This window comes from Daucus carota, chromosome 3, assembly GCF_001625215.2.
Source record: "Daucus carota subsp. sativus chromosome 3, DH1 v3.0, whole genome shotgun sequence".
Classification (NCBI taxonomy): Eukaryota; Viridiplantae; Streptophyta; class Magnoliopsida; order Apiales; family Apiaceae; genus Daucus; species Daucus carota.
In genome coordinates this window covers 40,094,019-40,112,646 of record NC_030383.2, presented here as the reverse complement: position 1 = coordinate 40,112,646, position 18,628 = coordinate 40,094,019, and the positions used below count along the sequence as shown (strand labels likewise).

Genomic DNA, 18,628 nt, shown 5'->3' with positions numbered 1-18,628 from the left:
CTGTCGAACGAACGAACCATCAAATCTGCTTGACTTCGAATATTTAAATTTGAATAACTGATACACAGATGTACTGTCTGGTTCATCTGTATCTAGTTAAATCAAATATTCTTTGTCAAATAAACATTAAGAAATTGATTCGTTCGTCGAGTCTTCGTCTTGTAAGTACATCTTCATTAAATGGAATCTTCTGATAAAATAAAGTATAGAAACTTTATATCTTCTGAACTCCTGGACGTGCCACAAAAGATTATTTGTGCACTGAGGCTTGAACATATTAATGAACTTCTTTCAGTGGTGTGCAGCAACATCCTGGAATTTATCTGACATATAATTCCCATAAATCATGTGACGTTCTTCGTACGGATTCCGATGACTTGCTATTTACTGAGCTTTCTTATCTGAGTTGAGTTGTATCTCTTTAAATACAAATAGGCTGAACATATGCCTTTCAATCTCCCCCTATTTGTTTGTTAACATAACATGCAAATTTCCTAGAGGATAACTCAACTAACAGATAAGACAAAGATTTAAACAATGAAATGTAAATAGCAAAAGTTTATGGCTTGCATTAAACATTGAACCATGATCATAAATAGATTACAAAAGGATGTTCCTTGAGCATATCTAACAAATATCCTAATCAATCTATTCACTCAGAACGAGTGACTTCTCCTTCTTCAGCATCTGAACAGTGAATAATTGGAGTAGAAGGCTCATTCTGAGTAGGCTCTTCAGCTGCAGTGGATTCTCCACGCTTCTTTCTTTCACGAGCCAATGAAAGATGATATTGAACCTCTATATCCACAGGGTCTTCGATGAAATCTGCTGGCTGAGATTAGTTGATATACTTCATCTTTGGAAGTATTGATGAATATTTCTCCTTGTGCAGTAGTTTACAATTTCAATATCAGCATCAGCTTTGGCCTTAGTAGCGAAGCCCTTGGTACGTAGAATTGTTGATACAAGAACCAACTGACTAACATCATACTTCAGAAGATGTTGGTGGTCCAGGTAGAAGGTTCCAAACTTTCCCTCGTGAATGAACTTGACACAGTATGGATTTCTGACAACTTGTGGACTGTTATGAATTGCACAATCCATAAGTCTGTCACGTAGGAGTTCATTCAGATTCGAGCTGCGTCTGATCTTGTTACGAATCACCCAGATTTCAGTTAGAGATAGAAACTTGAATAAATCAATTGAAACCCTGAATGTTCCATTTCTCTGAGTAGAAATAATGATCTCCCATTCATTGAGAAGATTCTTGACACCAATAGTTAAATATTCTAACTCGAGAGCAAGAGCACGCATAAACATATCTTCATTAGGGTTAGCCTCTCTCAGGTCATAAATGAAGGATTTGAACTTACCATCATTGAAAGTTCCCTTTGAGGTCCAGAGAGGATTTGTCTTGCAATATCCCAGCTTTCACCAACTTTCCTGGAGATATCCTCTCTCTTTTCCTTGCACTTAGCATCCCACAGTTTCTGTTTCTCCAGCTTGACCAACTCATCAGTTGTCCTCTTCTCATCCACCAGTTTCTGTAGTTCCTGAAGCTTTGCTTTGCTAGCTTCATGTTGAGCTTTAAACATTTTGACCTTTTCCATGTGCTCAGGGTCCACAGACTGGTCTTCATTGAAAAGAAAGCCTTCCTCGAAACGACCTTCTTCCTCAGCTTCAAAATAAGCAGAATCAAATGCATCATCATCATCAACATCTTCAGGAATATTGTCATAATCCTGATTAGTGAAGATGTTCTCAGTTTCAGGCATTTTGCCTTTAGATTTGCTAGCTGCAGAAGAATCCTTTTTACTTGCTCCTTCTCCACCCTTATCACTCCTATCAGTCTCACCACCCTTATCACCCCTATCAGCAGCATCAGCATTGCTGTCATCCTTATCTTTGTCATCCTTATCCTTCTCCCCCTTAGTTGAGGGATCCTCTAGAGTAGACTGAGATGTTGACGGATTGATCTTTAAGTGCTGAACAACTTGAGCCAAAGTTTGCTCCAAGTTGTCAAGTTTCGTCAGACAGAGCTCCTGAGTTTTATCAAATTTGTCCATCCTAGAGTGAATGCCCTTGACATGAGCATCTAATTCCTGTTTGAGAGAAGAAAATGAAGGATCAACAACCTTTTCCTGTAGAGTCACCAACTCTCCACTTCTGAATCTGGCATTCTCAGCATTCAACCTTCAAATCTCAGCTTTCAGGGCAGCCAATTGTTCCTGTAACAGATCAGTGTTGGTGTGTGCACTCACCTCACGAACACTCAAAGATTTATCACTATCCTCTCGTGCATGTGTTTCGCTCGGTGTTTGCCTGATTTCACTCGTGTTTGTCACACCGTCACCAGTACCTGTATATACAACCATAGTTCCCTGAGATGGAACTGTAGGTTGTGAAGGAACAAATTGTCCTTCAGATGCCTGTGAAGGCTGATGTACTTGCAGGTTGCCAAGTATAGCCTGATCCAAAAAGAAAGAGTGATCAGAAAGTTTTTCATATGACAATTTTTGAATATCTGTGGTCTCTCTAAGTGAAGAATTAAAAGACAAAGGTTCTACTAGCGTGAGTGCTAGTTGTGTGCTTGACTCTTTACAGGATACCGCGGTCGGACGGCCAATTTCAATAAATGCATTCTGTGGAGAGAATGAATCTAGAGACTGTATATTTACCGTGTCAGTGTCCAAATCCTTTTGGGAGGAAATGGATGCGGCTGCAGTTGTCTCCGGTTCTGCCACCCTTTGCTTCTTATGAGACAGAGCTGCGGGTTCTCTCAGAATTGCACTCCCACTCCGTTTCCGGGCTACCTTTCGAACAACTGGTGTATGAGTAGTGTCGGTTGATGTGTTTGACGAAGAATCAGTTGTTGAAACGAAAACGTCAGCTGGGTTATGAACCTGGGTGTTTACAGGTTCAATGCTGGGAGGCTGGAAATCAAATCCAATATCACAATCAAAATCTGCAATATCAATATTAAAGGTATCAGTGAGATTAGAAAGTACCTGAGCTACCTGTAAATCTGTCCTGAAGTCCTGTAGCTCTGGATTGATAGCAGAATCAGCAGGCAGAGGCTGAGAGGTTGATTGTGGTTGAGGAATGGTATGTGTATGTGTAGGTGAAGGTGTTGGTTCAGATTGAGAGGGAAGAATGGAGGCTTGTTGGTCTGGGAAGAAGTTATAATGTGGAGGGGATTGGTGTTGAGATTGGTGAGGAGAATTGTATGATGATTGGTGAGGTGATTGTTGTGGTGAATTGTAAGGAGGGTTGTAGGGAGAGTAATGTGAGGATTGGCTGGATGACTGATAGTCTTGAAGTAGTTGAAGTGGTTGATAGTTTTGAGGAGGTGATTGTTGTTGCGGTTGTTCTTGTTGTTGAGCTTGTTGTTGTTGTTGTGGTTGATATTGTTGCTGTTGTAGTGGTTCTGGAACTTGTACAGGTTGAAATGGAGCACTGAATTGCTCTAGCATGAAAGGAGTCACTACTAATGGCACATTGTCATGCTTTTTCTTGTTCACCAGCCGGGTCTGGATCTTGGCACAAGTCCTCTGAATAGGAACAACAGGAGAATCTATGTACATGTGCCTATCAGCATCATCCATTTTATCATTCATGAATAACATCAGAATCCTGGGATAGAAGCATTCAACTTTCTCATTCCTTTGAATTGATCTCTGTGTAACAGACCCCATCTTTCTGATAATCTCCCTCAGCAATATCTTCCCAAAGTTGATTCGACGGTTATAAGCTATGCTGAATCCAAAGATTTGCAGCATCGAAGATATATTCCCAAAGTTCTTTCGATTAGTGGGAGCAAACACCTTGGCAAGGGTGTCAAAGAACACATCCCATTCAGCCTTCAGATTTCCCTTTGACATCTTCGGGAGAAAAATCTGACCTTGATAGTGAATATCCTGAAAGAATTGTCTCAGTTCATCCTCTGAGGGATCTGGCTCAAAATTATCCCTTGGAAGTCCTAAGATCCGGTTCACATCATCGACAGTGATTACAATACGTTTCCTGTTAGGCAGATCCCCTATAATCTTGTAGTTCTCCAGGGTCGTAGAGTTGACAGCATTTGAGTAGAAGTCAAACAAGGGTTGCAGCTTGACTTCTATATCTGTAGTGAGTGCAGTACTGACTAAACTCTGTCTCGAAAGAAATCTGACCCAAGTACGGAATCTATCGGAGCAGTCATCAGGGTTAAGGCTAGCAAGGTAATTAGTCTCAGCAACCACGAATTCTCCGGCCATTTTTAATAATTAAAAATTGAATTAAGCGAGAATTTTTCAAATTAAAAGTGAATTCTCAAATGTCTCGCAAATTTCAACTAATAATTAAACTTGATTAATTAATTAATAATTCGAAATATTAAAATATTATCGAATTAAAAGTTAATTAATTTAAATGGTACTAATCAATTTTAACTCCACAAAGCTAGATGTCCAAACAAGTCCTTAAGATCAAAAACCCCAATCTTAAAGAACTCAAGCCAAACGCAGCCTTAACTTAGAAAATCCCCAAATGATCAAAACAAGCCAAGCCAAACAGTCCCTTAAGCTTTACAAACCCCAAAAACGATTTTAAAAACCCTAGCCTCAATTACAAATCGATCAAGCACAAAGTTTCAATCACAACGCACAAGGATCAACTAACAGAGATGAAGCTTCGGAAACAGTCGTAAAAGCGAGCAAACACAGACGAGTTCGAGGCGAAATCTCACAAAAATCCGGCAGAGTTTCGTTATAAATCGAACGGAATTGAGTAACAGAGCAAGCGTAAAGCTTGAGGAACGGAAACCCAGCAAGTTTTTGATGAAAAACTTGAAAAACGATGATCAACCGTGTGTGTATATGTGAGTTGGGGAAGATGAAGTGGAGGCAAGACAATATGAATTGTCTTGCTCAATTGTCTTGTTAGTATATATATGCACACAGGAAGACAAAGGGGAGTTTAAGTCTCGGTAAGACAATTTGAAATTGTCTTGCCGAGATTTTAACGAAGCAGACAAAATCAAGTGTCAGTAAGACAATTTCAATTGTCTTACTGATACAAAGTGCGGCTTAATGGCAGACTCGGTAAGACAATGTAATTGTCTTGCCGAGTTGTTTGAAAATCAGAAAAACCGGTTCAGCAAGACAATCTAATTGTCTTGCCGAGCCAATCAGTAGACAATGTAATTGTCTTGCTGAAAAACAAATAATAATAATAATAATAATAATATGATTTTTGATTAATTAAAAAGATAGAACATTTTGCAATTAACATAAAAAATCTATAATAAAAACAATACTATATATTACACAAATATTTTGTAAATTTCAACTTTAATTAAATATAAATACTTATGACTTTAACTTTAATTCAATAAAATGAATTAACTTAAAATCAAATATTTATGCTTAATTAATTTTGAAAAATACAAAATAATTACAAATAATTATCTAAATGCCTTGAGAATATTACAGGGGAGTATATGAGCACTTAGAAAATTACAGAATACCTTACAAACATGCATAGTTACTCAGAATATTATCAGATAATATACAGAAAATCATATAAAATCTAATAAAATAGAAATAATTATACAGAAAATTCACAAAAAAATATATAAAAACATATAATGCATATGAAAAATATATACAAGAGAACTATGTCATATTTAACATCCCTAATTCACAAACCAGCTTAGAGAAAGTGGATTCATCCAGTGGTTTAGTGAAGATGTCAGCAATTTGCTCAGTCGTGGGTACAAAATGTAACACCACTGTACCATTCATGACATGTTCTCGAATGAAATGATACCTGATATCAATGTGCTTGGTTCTTGAATGTTGAACCGGATTGTTGGAAATGGCTATGGCACTTGTATTATCACAAAATATGGGAATTTTGTTTACTACAACACCATAATCATTCAGTTGGTTCTTGATCCACAAGATCTGAGCACAGCAGCTTCCAGCAGCTATATACTCAGCTTCAGCAGTAGAAGTAGACACTGAGTGCTGCTTCTTGCTATACCAGGAAACCAACCGACGTCCTAGAAATTGACAGCTTCCAGACGTACTCTTCCTATCAATCCTGCATCCTGCATAATCAGAATCTGTATAGCCGGTTAAGTCAAAACCAGTATTCTTAGGGTACCAAATACCTAATCCAGGTGTACCCTTAAGATATCTAAAGATTCTTTTGACGGCTATAAGATGTGATTCTTTAGGATCAGCTTGGAACCTAGCACACAAACATGTTGCAAACATGATATCTGGTCTACTTGCAGTAAGATAAAGTAGAGAGCCAATCATACCTCGATAGCTTGTGATATCAACTTTCTTACCAGATTTATCCTGGTCAAGCTTTGTGGCAGTGGCCATGGGTGTCTTTGCCGGTGAAGAGTCTTCTAGATTGAACTTTCGAAGAAGATCTCTGACATACTTGGATTGGCAAATGAATATTCCATCTTCCTTTTGGCTTACTTGAAGACCAAGGAAGTAGGACAGCTCACCCATCATACTCATCTCATAGTTACTCTGCATCAACTTAGCAAATCTCTTGCACAAGTTATCGTTAGTAGAACCAAATATAATATCATCAACATATATTTGTACAAATATCATATCCTTATCATGCAATTTGTAAAAGAGAGTTTTGTTTATGACACCTCTAGTAAAATTGTTTTCAATTAAAAACTCAGAGAGAGTGTCATACCATGTTCTTGGTGACTGCTTGAGTCCATAGACAGCTTTGAATAGGAAGTATACAAAATCAGCAAACTCTGGATTTTCAAAGCCAGGGGGCTGTTCCAGATATACTTCTTCTTCTAGCTTTCCATTCAGAAATGCACTTTTCACATCCATTTGATAAACCTTGAAGTTGGAGTGTGCAGCAAATGCAAGAAATATTCTGATGGCTTCAAGACGAGCAACTGGAGCATAGGTTTCATCATAATCAATTCCTTCTTCTTGTGAATAACCTTTTGCAACCAGTCTGGCTTTGTTTCTTACAACAATGCCATCACCATCTAACTTGTTACGGAAGACCCATCTAGCTCCAATTGTAGATTTTCCTTTTGGTCTTGGAACCAGGGTGTGACGGCCCGAGAATCCGGGGGCCTGGATTCTGACGTCACCACACAAAAACCATTTTTAAAACACCTTAAAAAAACCTGCAATATTTTTTTTTTTTTATAAAGATAATGAAAATCCAAAAGAATTTTAAAACTTGAAATTCAAAACTTGAAAGCCATCATAAAATATTTGAAAGAGCACATTTCAACCCCCTAAAACAACAGGATCGCATCCAGGTTACAGTATTGAAATTAGAATCCACCACTAATATTACACAGCATTTCTTACCAAATCAGATCATCTTCGATAAGAGGAATCACTGTCAACTATTCCAGCTATGACTTACACTTGAAACCCTATAGCACAGCTCTAGCTTGCACCAACCTCATCAACTTTCCTGAACACTCCTCAACCACTGGATCCTCAACTCTGTCTCCTCGCCTAGCATTAGCCTTATCCACAATCTCAATCAATCATCTCAACTTTAAGCCTTTCTGAAATGGTTAGAAAGGAATAGCAAGGGTGAGCAACAATGCTCAGCAAGTAATAATAAACAATGATAGTTCTGAAATGATATAACAAAAGTTCACGAGTTCAAGATATAAGAGGATTCAACCTGATTTCATGAGTTCATGGTATTGTATAGAATGATTTACAATACCTTGCAGCATTTAAACTGAGAAATTCAATCTTTCCAAAGAATTATTGAATTGGACTATCACATTTTAATTAAAACCAAGGTTAGGCAGCTGATCAGTTCCGCACTAACCCCGAGCAGGCCCCGCCATGCTCTATCACTGGATCCAAGGCACTCATTGGCCTAACATGACCACGAATCTGGTCCACAGGTTTATATAAAAACAATAATCCAATTCTCTAATTCAATTCAAGAAGCCAATGTAAATCAACAGAACATCATCATAAATATCATCAACAACAGAATAATTTCAAATCAACTTTGATAATAAACTTTTCATGAGTCACAGTCCATCATTTCATAAATCACAGTTCAGGAAATCCTCAACTATTCAGTATCCTCCATTATCGGCTAAGCAACTGAATTTAGCCTGCTAAACCAGCATGACAATGGCGGGTTGAATAATCAAGAAGATCCCAATTCATTCAAAGCTCTAACTATCACTGAGCAACACATGCTTCAATGACAATCTGAACTTCGAATTAATTTGTAAAACGGAAATTCTTTAGAAACTTGAAGATTAGAAAGAATGGGTCAGAATACTCGCATTTTCGAACATTGAAAAGAAAGGTATGAATACTTGAAACATATACCAAAGGAATGGATCAGAACATGCAATATATCCAAAAGAAGGGTTTAGGATACTTGCAACACATCAAAAGAATGAATCAAAATATTTGCAATATATCCAAAAGCAGGGTGCAGGATACTTGCCTTAAATCTGACTCCAGTCTCACATCTCAATCTCATCTTTCCACTTTCACAATCTATGCATCTCATAGTCTCTAGACCATCTCTGGCTATACTCTATCTACCGTACATCTTCGCTTCGCTTACTCGATTCATCCCTTATTCGCTTTGTAACACCACGTGACTTTCTGAACGTCTTCGGGCATACACGTCTCGTCCAAATCCTTTACGAGAATAAGATAACACTATAATCACTAAACAATCGATCGCATATACATCTCACGTATATCAATACCCACTTATATATCCCTTTAAACTTATCAGATACCACGTAACACATAATCATGCTTTGACTCTAAGATATAGTCAAATCATATTCCACATAACATATCACCAATCAATTATCATATAAATCCTTATCGAAAATCCGACATCGTCTCGTCTATGTATAAGACTATCCACCTATTATCCTATCTCAATCATTAATCAACCAACAAAATCCAATAACTATAATCCATATATTCTTGTCCAATATCAATCATACGAATCATTTATCACTTCACAATATCAAAACTAACACGTACTTCACATAATCATCACTTAATAGCACTTAGATCACATATTATCACATTATGCATACTTATCAACAATTATTCACCTTCTAGACTCGGCCATATAGTCACATCATATTAAAATAGACGTTATAAGCTTCTGTCTCTCTTTCGTTTCACTTGATTCCGACTTACGGATCAAAAGTTATGCTCAAAACAGTTCCCCCACTCTCCTATCGGCACATAACACATCCAACCAATAGCAGACAACACACAACACATAAGGTTTCCCATCCCAATTGATATTAAATCAAGTCTTGGGTTAAAATGATTTTTCGGGAATTTTCTGGAATTTTTAAACATTTTTCGGAATTAAAATCGATACAAGAATCACTTTTCGGATACATAATCAAGTCCCAAATACTTGAAGTTGGACTTGAAATCATTCATAAACAATTATCGAGCCTTGAAGATAATTTGGAAAAATATTTTAAAGCTCGAAACTATTTTTCGGAATTTTTAAATCAAAAAGGATTAATTAAATCCAATTAATTAATCAATTAAAATCAATTAATAATTAATTAAAATAATTAATCAATTAATATTTAAATTAATTGACCAATTAAAATAATTAATTACTAATTAAAATTAATTAATAAACTAATTTAAATTTATTTTTGCATAAAGAAATAATTAAAAACTATTTTTGGAATTTAAAATAATTAAATAAAACAATTTTAGAAAATTAAATCAAAAGGTTTATTTTGTAAGTTTTTAAAACTTTCTGGCAAGGGTGTAAAGTGTAACTTATAAAAATATCAGGGGTCAATTTGCCAGAAATGAAACTAAAGTCCAAAATCTTTACCACCTCCAAATGTTTGGGGGCTAAACGGCATTTTCGCCGTCGCCGCCCACAGACTCGCCGCCGGCGAGTCGCCGGTGTTGCCACCGACCCCAGAACTCAACGAAACACTCCAGATTTATCAAATATCATCCCAGGAACTCGTTTCTGAAATCAAAACTCCCAATAGATGAATATACAAGCCGGAAAATGGAATCGAAACGAAGAACATCGCCGGACTTTAAAAATCCGGCGAGCTCGTTTCCCGACTCCTCCACATAAACCGATTACTAAAAATGATTCTATACGAGCTAACAAACAGTATGGAATCATCAGTATTTGCCCAGATTTCCTAGAATCAAAACCCCCAATTTTCAATTGGAAACATTCATAATCCTTCAAGAACACCACTAAATAATCAAACCCCTCTTTCTATATGATTCCGAACTCCAAATTCAACATATAATATACCAAAACGACGAGAAAAACACGCTCTACAACATAGCATCATCAAATCAATCAAACAAGATCAGTTACGAAAATTTATCATTTAAAATCAAATAATTCGAATTTTATAAAAATAATCTAAAATCACCTGTTGTATCTGCATATAAACGGATGATTAAACTAGATTCTACGCATCGATAGCTTCGTTTTGACTATTTATACGCCTCCATCGGATTCCAATAACACCTTCAAATCTTCGTTTGATTACGAAGAACACGAAGAACACCGCTCGGTTTCTCTCGATATTCGTGGAAAGAAACTGGTGAAATGATTTTACGGGTGAAAATAAGCTCTAGAAAGGTCTATTTATATTTACAAATAATTGGTACCCCTTTGGATCGTTTATGACATGAAAATACATATTTAGTAACTTTATATAATAAAGCGGGGTCCAATCGGTACTGGTTTTCGAGATAATCATCAAAACGGGGCTTTTTAACTCAATTATTGGTCTGCGGGTCCCATTGCAATTATTGCAAGATAAGAAATAATATAATAATCAAAATATCTGGTTTTCACGTATATCGAGACAAACTGGATAATTATCAACAATTAAAATACCCGAAAAACTCCGCCGGACCGACTCCGGGGAAAACCGTACTCCGGATCGAAAAAGTCAAAACACGAAAAATGTCCGGAATATTGAAATTAGGCTAAAGGTAAGTTTTGTTGAAACTTCCGGGAAGAAAAATTGCTACCTCGTTACGAGTGGACGGTTTTACGGAAGTCACATAATTAATAAATAAATATAAATATACACAATTAAATCCGTAAATCGATTATAAAATCATCTAACATTCCATAAATCGATATGAAAATATCCAAATAAACTATATTTTCTCCTGAGCATATAGAAATTGAAATCTCTCAAATACGAACACATATGAGCAGTTAACGCAATAAACCAGATAATATAAAATTCACAAAAATTCATATATTAATCATATAATACTCATAATTAACCATAACTAATTAACCAACAAATCCACCAATACCACTTACTCACATCACACATATATTCACATAATAATCATCTAAAATTTCCGAAACAATATATGAAAATCAGTTTTAAAAATATAATCATTTATCCATAACACAATAACCCGGGGTTTAGTATAAAATTTTGAAAACTCCTTAAACTGGAATAAAATATTAAATCTTATTCCCTTCTTTAAAGAAAAATCACTTTTAATACTAATAAAAATATTTTTAAAAAATCCGGGTCATTACAATCTACCCTCCTTATAGGGATTCCGTCCTCGGAATCAAAGAAAGAAGGAGGATGCAATATTTGTAAAATCCATATTAATCCACAAAACAGGTATAATCATATAAAGCTATTCACATAATCAATTCACTTTTCAACTAAAGCCAACAATAATATTTAGACAAATAGATTTATGATAATCAAATCTGAATTTAATAATATGGGATATTACATTCTACCCCTCTTATAAGGATTCTGTCCTCAGAATCCGCGATGAGAACTAAAACGTATCATTTATAAGATTCCATTATACGCTTCGTCATAACGTATCATCATACACCTTTGATCGATCTTGGCATACCTTTGTCTTTAAAAATATCAGAGAATCACACTTTTACAATTGCAAAATTCATTTCCCAAGAATCAATCTTTTGGAATTTTGAATAGAACAAAATGTTTTCAAGGTAGATCACATTTGAATAAAGGAGTGATTGAGAGATCTATATGATCAACGAACTTGGTGTTGCGTGTCCACATTAGACACTACTAAAGGTTGTTAACCTTCTTGTAATCACAACACACACAAGTGATGGCGTCCCATCCAACTCCTATCACACAGACAGGTATACCTTGTGTCCCCTATAAATAGGGTTGTTCATCCCAATCAAGTTGAAGAAATGTTAAGGAATACCAGAGAATATCAAGGAATATCAACAATATCAAAGAACACTAAGGGATATCAAGGTAGATGAAAGGGTATCAAGGAATGTCAAGAAATGTCAAACAATATCAAGGAAAATCACTGTCTCTTCACAACAATCCTTTATCACACATCTTTGTTTTCCAATTCATACCAATCATCAATATCAATGTCATCTTAGAATTTGAGAAATTGAAGATCTCATTTATCAAAACTTTTGTAGAAAAGATATCATGATAATATCTCACTGATGAGAAAAACAATACAAAAGAATCTTAGTTGAAGAGAGGTATTGCCAAGGTCTTCTCAGATTTTCGCTCTGCTTCAATAAATCATTGTTCGATATATGTCTTCTTTTCAACGTTCTCGATAATCGATCGATGTTGATTCGTAATAGCCTCGTAAGATGTCATCGTAGACGTTATAGCTCGTAATAAGTCTGGCCCAAGTAGTTCACGTTCTCATGTTTCACCCAGTTGCCTTTGAAGTCCATAGCACAACACGTAGCATATCTTCGATTTTCAGAATCGTCGCCCTGTGGGTTATGGGCCCACCTTGTCCCGCTTAACTTAAAGCGTAGTCGTCGAGAATTAACATTCTAACTTACTCGTAGACATCATCTCTAATAACTGGACTCAATTCCACGTACTCTCTATCATTCACTTCTCACCTATCAACCGATCTCTCCTTCTAATCCAATACAACTCATACTCTACACTTACTCTTCATATCTTCACTCAAAACAATATACATCTTCCAAATATCGGACATGGTCAACATACTATGAACCATGCATTTATATCATCCTCAAATCAATATGATACTCCAGTTTCAAATATGCAGTATAGTCAGAATACTCTGAACTCTGCATTTTCACCATTCTCAATTCAATCATTCACTATCAAACTCTTCTATATAGGTCTAATACTGACCTTTCCCACAATTCACCATCTCAATTAATCAACATACTAGAAATCATATGTCTAAACTTAAGAATCCTAATCTCTTTAGATATCCACACTTAACTTGATCATCTAATTAAACTCTATGCTTCACTCACATCTCTAGACTATTCCTAAATAGTCCGACCATACCTCTATGTGAGGTTACACCACATTCTTCTCTAGAAAACCTATAACTATAATCTATATTCTAATTTCAAATACTTATAACCTGTTGCTCTGATACCAACTGTGACGGCCCGAGAATCCGGGGGCCTGGATTCTGACGTCACCACACAAAAACCATTTTTAAAACACCTTAAAAAAACCTGCAATATTTTTTTTTTTTATAAAGATAATGAAAATCCAAAAGAATTTTAAAACTTGAAATTCAAAACTTGAAAGCCATCATAAAATATTTGAAAGAGCACATTTCAACCCCCTAAAACAACAGGATCGCATCCAGGTTACAGTATTGAAATTAGAATCCACCACTAATATTACACAGCATTTCTTACCAAATCAGATCATCTTCGATAAGAGGAATCACTGTCAACTATTCCAGCTATGACTTACACTTGAAACCCTATAGCACAGCTCTAGCTTGCACCAACCTCATCAACTTTCCTGAACACTCCTCAACCACTGGATCCTCAACTCTGTCTCCTCGCCTAGCATTAGCCTTATCCACAATCTCAATCAATCATCTCAACTTTAAGCCTTTCTGAAATGGTTAGAAAGGAATAGCAAGGGTGAGCAACAATGCTCAGCAAGTAATAATAAACAATGATAGTTCTGAAATGATATAACAAAAGTTCACGAGTTCAAGATATAAGAGGATTCAACCTGATTTCATGAGTTCATGGTATTGTATAGAATGATTTACAATACCTTGCAGCATTTAAACTGAGAAATTCAATCTTTCCAAAGAATTATTGAATTGGACTATCACATTTTAATTAAAACCAAGGTTAGGCAGCTGATCAGTTCCGCACTAACCCCGAGCAGGCCCCGCCATGCTCTATCACTGGATCCAAGGCACTCATTGGCCTAACATGACCACGAATCTGGTCCACAGGTTTATATAAAAACAATAATCCAATTCTCTAATTCAATTCAAGAAGCCAATGTAAATCAACAGAACATCATCATAAATATCATCAACAACAGAATAATTTCAAATCAACTTTGATAATAAACTTTTCATGAGTCACAGTCCATCATTTCATAAATCACAGTTCAGGAAATCCTCAACTATTCAGTATCCTCCATTATCGGCTAAGCAACTGAATTTAGCCTGCTAAACCAGCATGACAATGGCGGGTTGAATAATCAAGAAGATCCCAATTCATTCAAAGCTCTAACTATCACTGAGCAACACATGCTTCAATGACAATCTGAACTTCGAATTAATTTGTAAAACGGAAATTCTTTAGAAACTTGAAGATTAGAAAGAATGGGTCAGAATACTCGCATTTTCGAACATTGAAAAGAAAGGTATGAATACTTGAAACATATACCAAAGGAATGGATCAGAACATGCAATATATCCAAAAGAAGGGTTTAGGATACTTGCAACACATCAAAAGAATGAATCAAAATATTTGCAATATATCCAAAAGCAGGGTGCAGGATACTTGCCTTAAATCTGACTCCAGTCTCACATCTCAATCTCATCTTTCCACTTTCACAATCTATGCATCTCATAGTCTCTAGACCATCTCTGGCTATACTCTATCTACCGTACATCTTCGCTTCGCTTACTCGATTCATCCCTTATTCGCTTTGTAACACCACGTGACTTTCTGAACGTCTTCGGGCATACACGTCTCGTCCAAATCCTTTACGAGAATAAGATAACACTATAATCACTAAACAATCGATCGCATATACATCTCACGTATATCAATACCCACTTATATATCCCTTTAAACTTATCAGATACCACGTAACACATAATCATGCTTTGACTCTAAGATATAGTCAAATCATATTCCACATAACATATCACCAATCAATTATCATATAAATCCTTATCGAAAATCCGACATCGTCTCGTCTATGTATAAGACTATCCACCTATTATCCTATCTCAATCATTAATCAACCAACAAAATCCAATAACTATAATCCATATATTCTTGTCCAATATCAATCATACGAATCATTTATCACTTCACAATATCAAAACTAACACGTACTTCACATAATCATCACTTAATAGCACTTAGATCACATATTATCACATTATGCATACTTATCAACAATTATTCACCTTCTAGACTCGGCCATATAGTCACATCATATTAAAATAGACGTTATAAGCTTCTGTCTCTCTTTCGTTTCACTTGATTCCGACTTACGGATCAAAAGTTATGCTCAAAACAGTTCCCCCACTCTCCTATCGGCACATAACACATCCAACCAATAGCAGACAACACACAACACATAAGGTTTCCCATCCCAATTGATATTAAATCAAGTCTTGGGTTAAAATGATTTTTCGGGAATTTTCTGGAATTTTTAAACATTTTTCGGAATTAAAATCGATACAAGAATCACTTTGCGGATACATAATCAAGTCCCAAATACTTGAAGTTGGACTTGAAATCATTCATAAACAATTATCGAGCCTTGAAGATAATTTGGAAAAATATTTTAAAGCTCGAAACTATTTTTCGGAATTTTTAAATCAAAAAGGATTAATTAAATCCAATTAATTAATCAATTAAAATCAATTAATAATTAATTAAAATAATTAATCAATTAATATTTAAATTAATTGACCAATTAAAATAATTAATTACTAATTAAAATTAATTAATAAACTAATTTAAATTTATTTTTGCATAAAGAAATAATTAAAAACTATTTTTGGAATTTAAAATAATTAAATAAAACAATTTTAGAAAATTAAATCAAAAGGTTTATTTTGTAAGTTTTTAAAACTTTCTGGCAAGGGTGTAAAGTGTAACTTATAAAAATATCAGGGGTCAATTTGCCAGAAATGAAACTAAAGTCCAAAATCTTTACCACCTCCAAATGTTTGGGGGCTAAACGGCATTTTCGCCGTCGCCGCCCACAGACTCGCCGCCGGCGAGTCGCCGGTGTTGCCACCGACCCCAGAACTCAACGAAACACTCCAGATTTATCAAATATCATCCCAGGAACTCGTTTCTGAAATCAAAACTCCCAATAGATGAATATACAAGCCGGAAAATGGAATCGAAACGAAGAACATCGCCGGACTTTAAAAATCCGGCGAGCTCGTTTCCCGACTCCTCCACATAAACCGATTACTAAAAATGATTCTATACGAGCTAACAAACAGTATGGAATCATCAGTATTTGCCCAGATTTCCTAGAATCAAAACCCCCAATTTTCAATTGGAAACATTCATAATCCTTCAAGAACACCACTAAATAATCAAACCCCTCTTTCTATATGATTCCGAACTCCAAATTCAACATATAATATACCAAAACGACGAGAAAAACACGCTCTACAACATAGCATCATCAAATCAATCAAACAAGATCAGTTACGAAAATTTATCATTTAAAATCAAATAATTCGAATTTTATAAAAATAATCTAAAATCACCTGTTGTATCTGCATATAAACGGATGATTAAACTAGATTCTACGCATCGATAGCTTCGTTTTGACTATTTATACGCCTCCATCGGATTCCAATAACACCTTCAAATCTTCGTTTGATTACGAAGAACACGAAGAACACCGCTCGGTTTCTCTCGATATTCGTGGAAAGAAACTGGTGAAATGATTTTACGGGTGAAAATAAGCTCTAGAAAGGTCTATTTATATTTACAAATAATTGGTACCCCTTTGGATCGTTTATGACATGAAAATACATATTTAGTAACTTTATATAATAAAGCGGGGTCCAATCGGTACTGGTTTTCGAGATAATCATCAAAACGGGGCTTTTTAACTCAATTATTGGTCTGCGGGTCCCATTGCAATTATTGCAAGATAAGAAATAATATAATAATCAAAATATCTGGTTTTCACGTATATCGAGACAAACTGGATAATTATCAACAATTAAAATACCCGAAAAACTCCGCCGGACCGACTCCGGGGAAAACCGTACTCCGGATCGAAAAAGTCAAAACACGAAAAATGTCCGGAATATTGAAATTAGGCTAAAGGTAAGTTTTGTTGAAACTTCCGGGAAGAAAAATTGCTACCTCGTTACGAGTGGACGGTTTTACGGAAGTCACATAATTAATAAATAAATATAAATATACACAATTAAATCCGTAAATCGATTATAAAATCATCTAACATTCCATAAATCGATATGAAAATATCCAAATAAACTATATTTTCTCCTGAGCATATAGAAATTGAAATCTCTCAAATACGAACACATATGAGCAGTTAACGCAATAAACCAGATAATATAAAATTCACAAAAATTCATATATTAATCATATAATACTCATAATTAACCATAACTAATTAACCAACAAATCCACCAATACCACTTACTCACATCACACATATATTCACATAATAATCATCTAAAATTTCCGAAACAATATATGAAAATCAGTTTTAAAAATATAATCATTTATCCATAACACAATAACCCGGGGTTTAGTATAAAATTTTGAAAACTCCTTAAACTGGAATAAAATATTAAATCTTATTCCCTTCTTTAAAGAAAAATCACTTTTAATACTAATAAAAATATTTTTAAAAAATCCGGGTCATTACAATCTACCCTCCTTATAGGGATTCCGTCCTCGGAATCAAAGAAAGAAGGAGGATGCAATATTTGTAAAATCCATATTAATCCACAAAACAGGTATAATCATATAAAGCTATTCACATAATCAATTCACTTTTCAACTAAAGCCAACAATAATATTTAGACAAATAGATTTATGATAATCAAATCTGAATTTAATAATATGGGATATTACACAGGGCCCAGACTTCTTGTCTCTCAAATTGATTGAGTTCTTCTTGCATGGCAAGAACCCAATCAGGATCAGCAAGTGCTTCTTCTATTTTCTTTGGTTCTAGTTGAGATAGAAACCCAGAGAATAGGCATTCATTTGTCGTAGCACTTCTAGTTCTTGCACCAACATCAGGATCACCAATAATTAAATCAAAGGGATGATCTCTGCTCCAAATCCTTTCCCTTGGAAGATGTGTCCTTGATGATTCAGCAGTATTATCATTAAGCTGAAATGTGTGACTAGTTGATCCATCAGCTCCCCCTGAGTTGTTGCCAGGTTGACTTGATGATCCACCACTGGCATCTGTGGAATCTCCAGCATTATTGCCATTTCCTCCACCATTGCCTGGATCATTATCATTGTTGTCCTCTCCTGTTGCAACCTCAGGTGGTATATCATCATCTGAATCAGAGTCTGGATAGTTGTCAAACTT

General features: G+C 35.4%; 1 protein-coding gene across 8 annotated transcripts; it reads right to left on the bottom strand.

Moving 5' to 3' along the window:
- Positions 1-545: 545 nt before the first annotated feature.
- On the bottom strand, positions 546-18,150 carry LOC135151160 (uncharacterized). Of its 8 annotated transcripts, none has more exons than XM_064088812.1 (5): positions 16,806-18,150; positions 10,442-15,042; positions 7,356-8,678; positions 2,679-7,165; positions 546-2,468 (listed from the first exon to the last, which is right to left on the bottom strand). In XM_064088812.1, the coding sequence occupies exons 4-5, from the start codon at positions 4,254-4,256 to the stop codon at positions 2,196-2,198; spliced, it is 1,851 nt and encodes a 616-aa protein (XP_063944882.1). In that variant the 5' UTR covers positions 4,257-7,165; positions 7,356-8,678; positions 10,442-15,042; positions 16,806-18,150; the 3' UTR covers positions 546-2,195. The 8 variants fall into 8 exon arrangements, with proteins under 8 accessions (XP_063944882.1, XP_063944880.1, XP_063944881.1 ...); XM_064088810.1 differs by having other exon boundaries at positions 546-2,933; positions 3,009-7,165; XM_064088811.1 differs by having other exon boundaries at positions 546-2,933; positions 3,018-7,165.
- Positions 18,151-18,628: the final 478 nt, after the last annotated feature.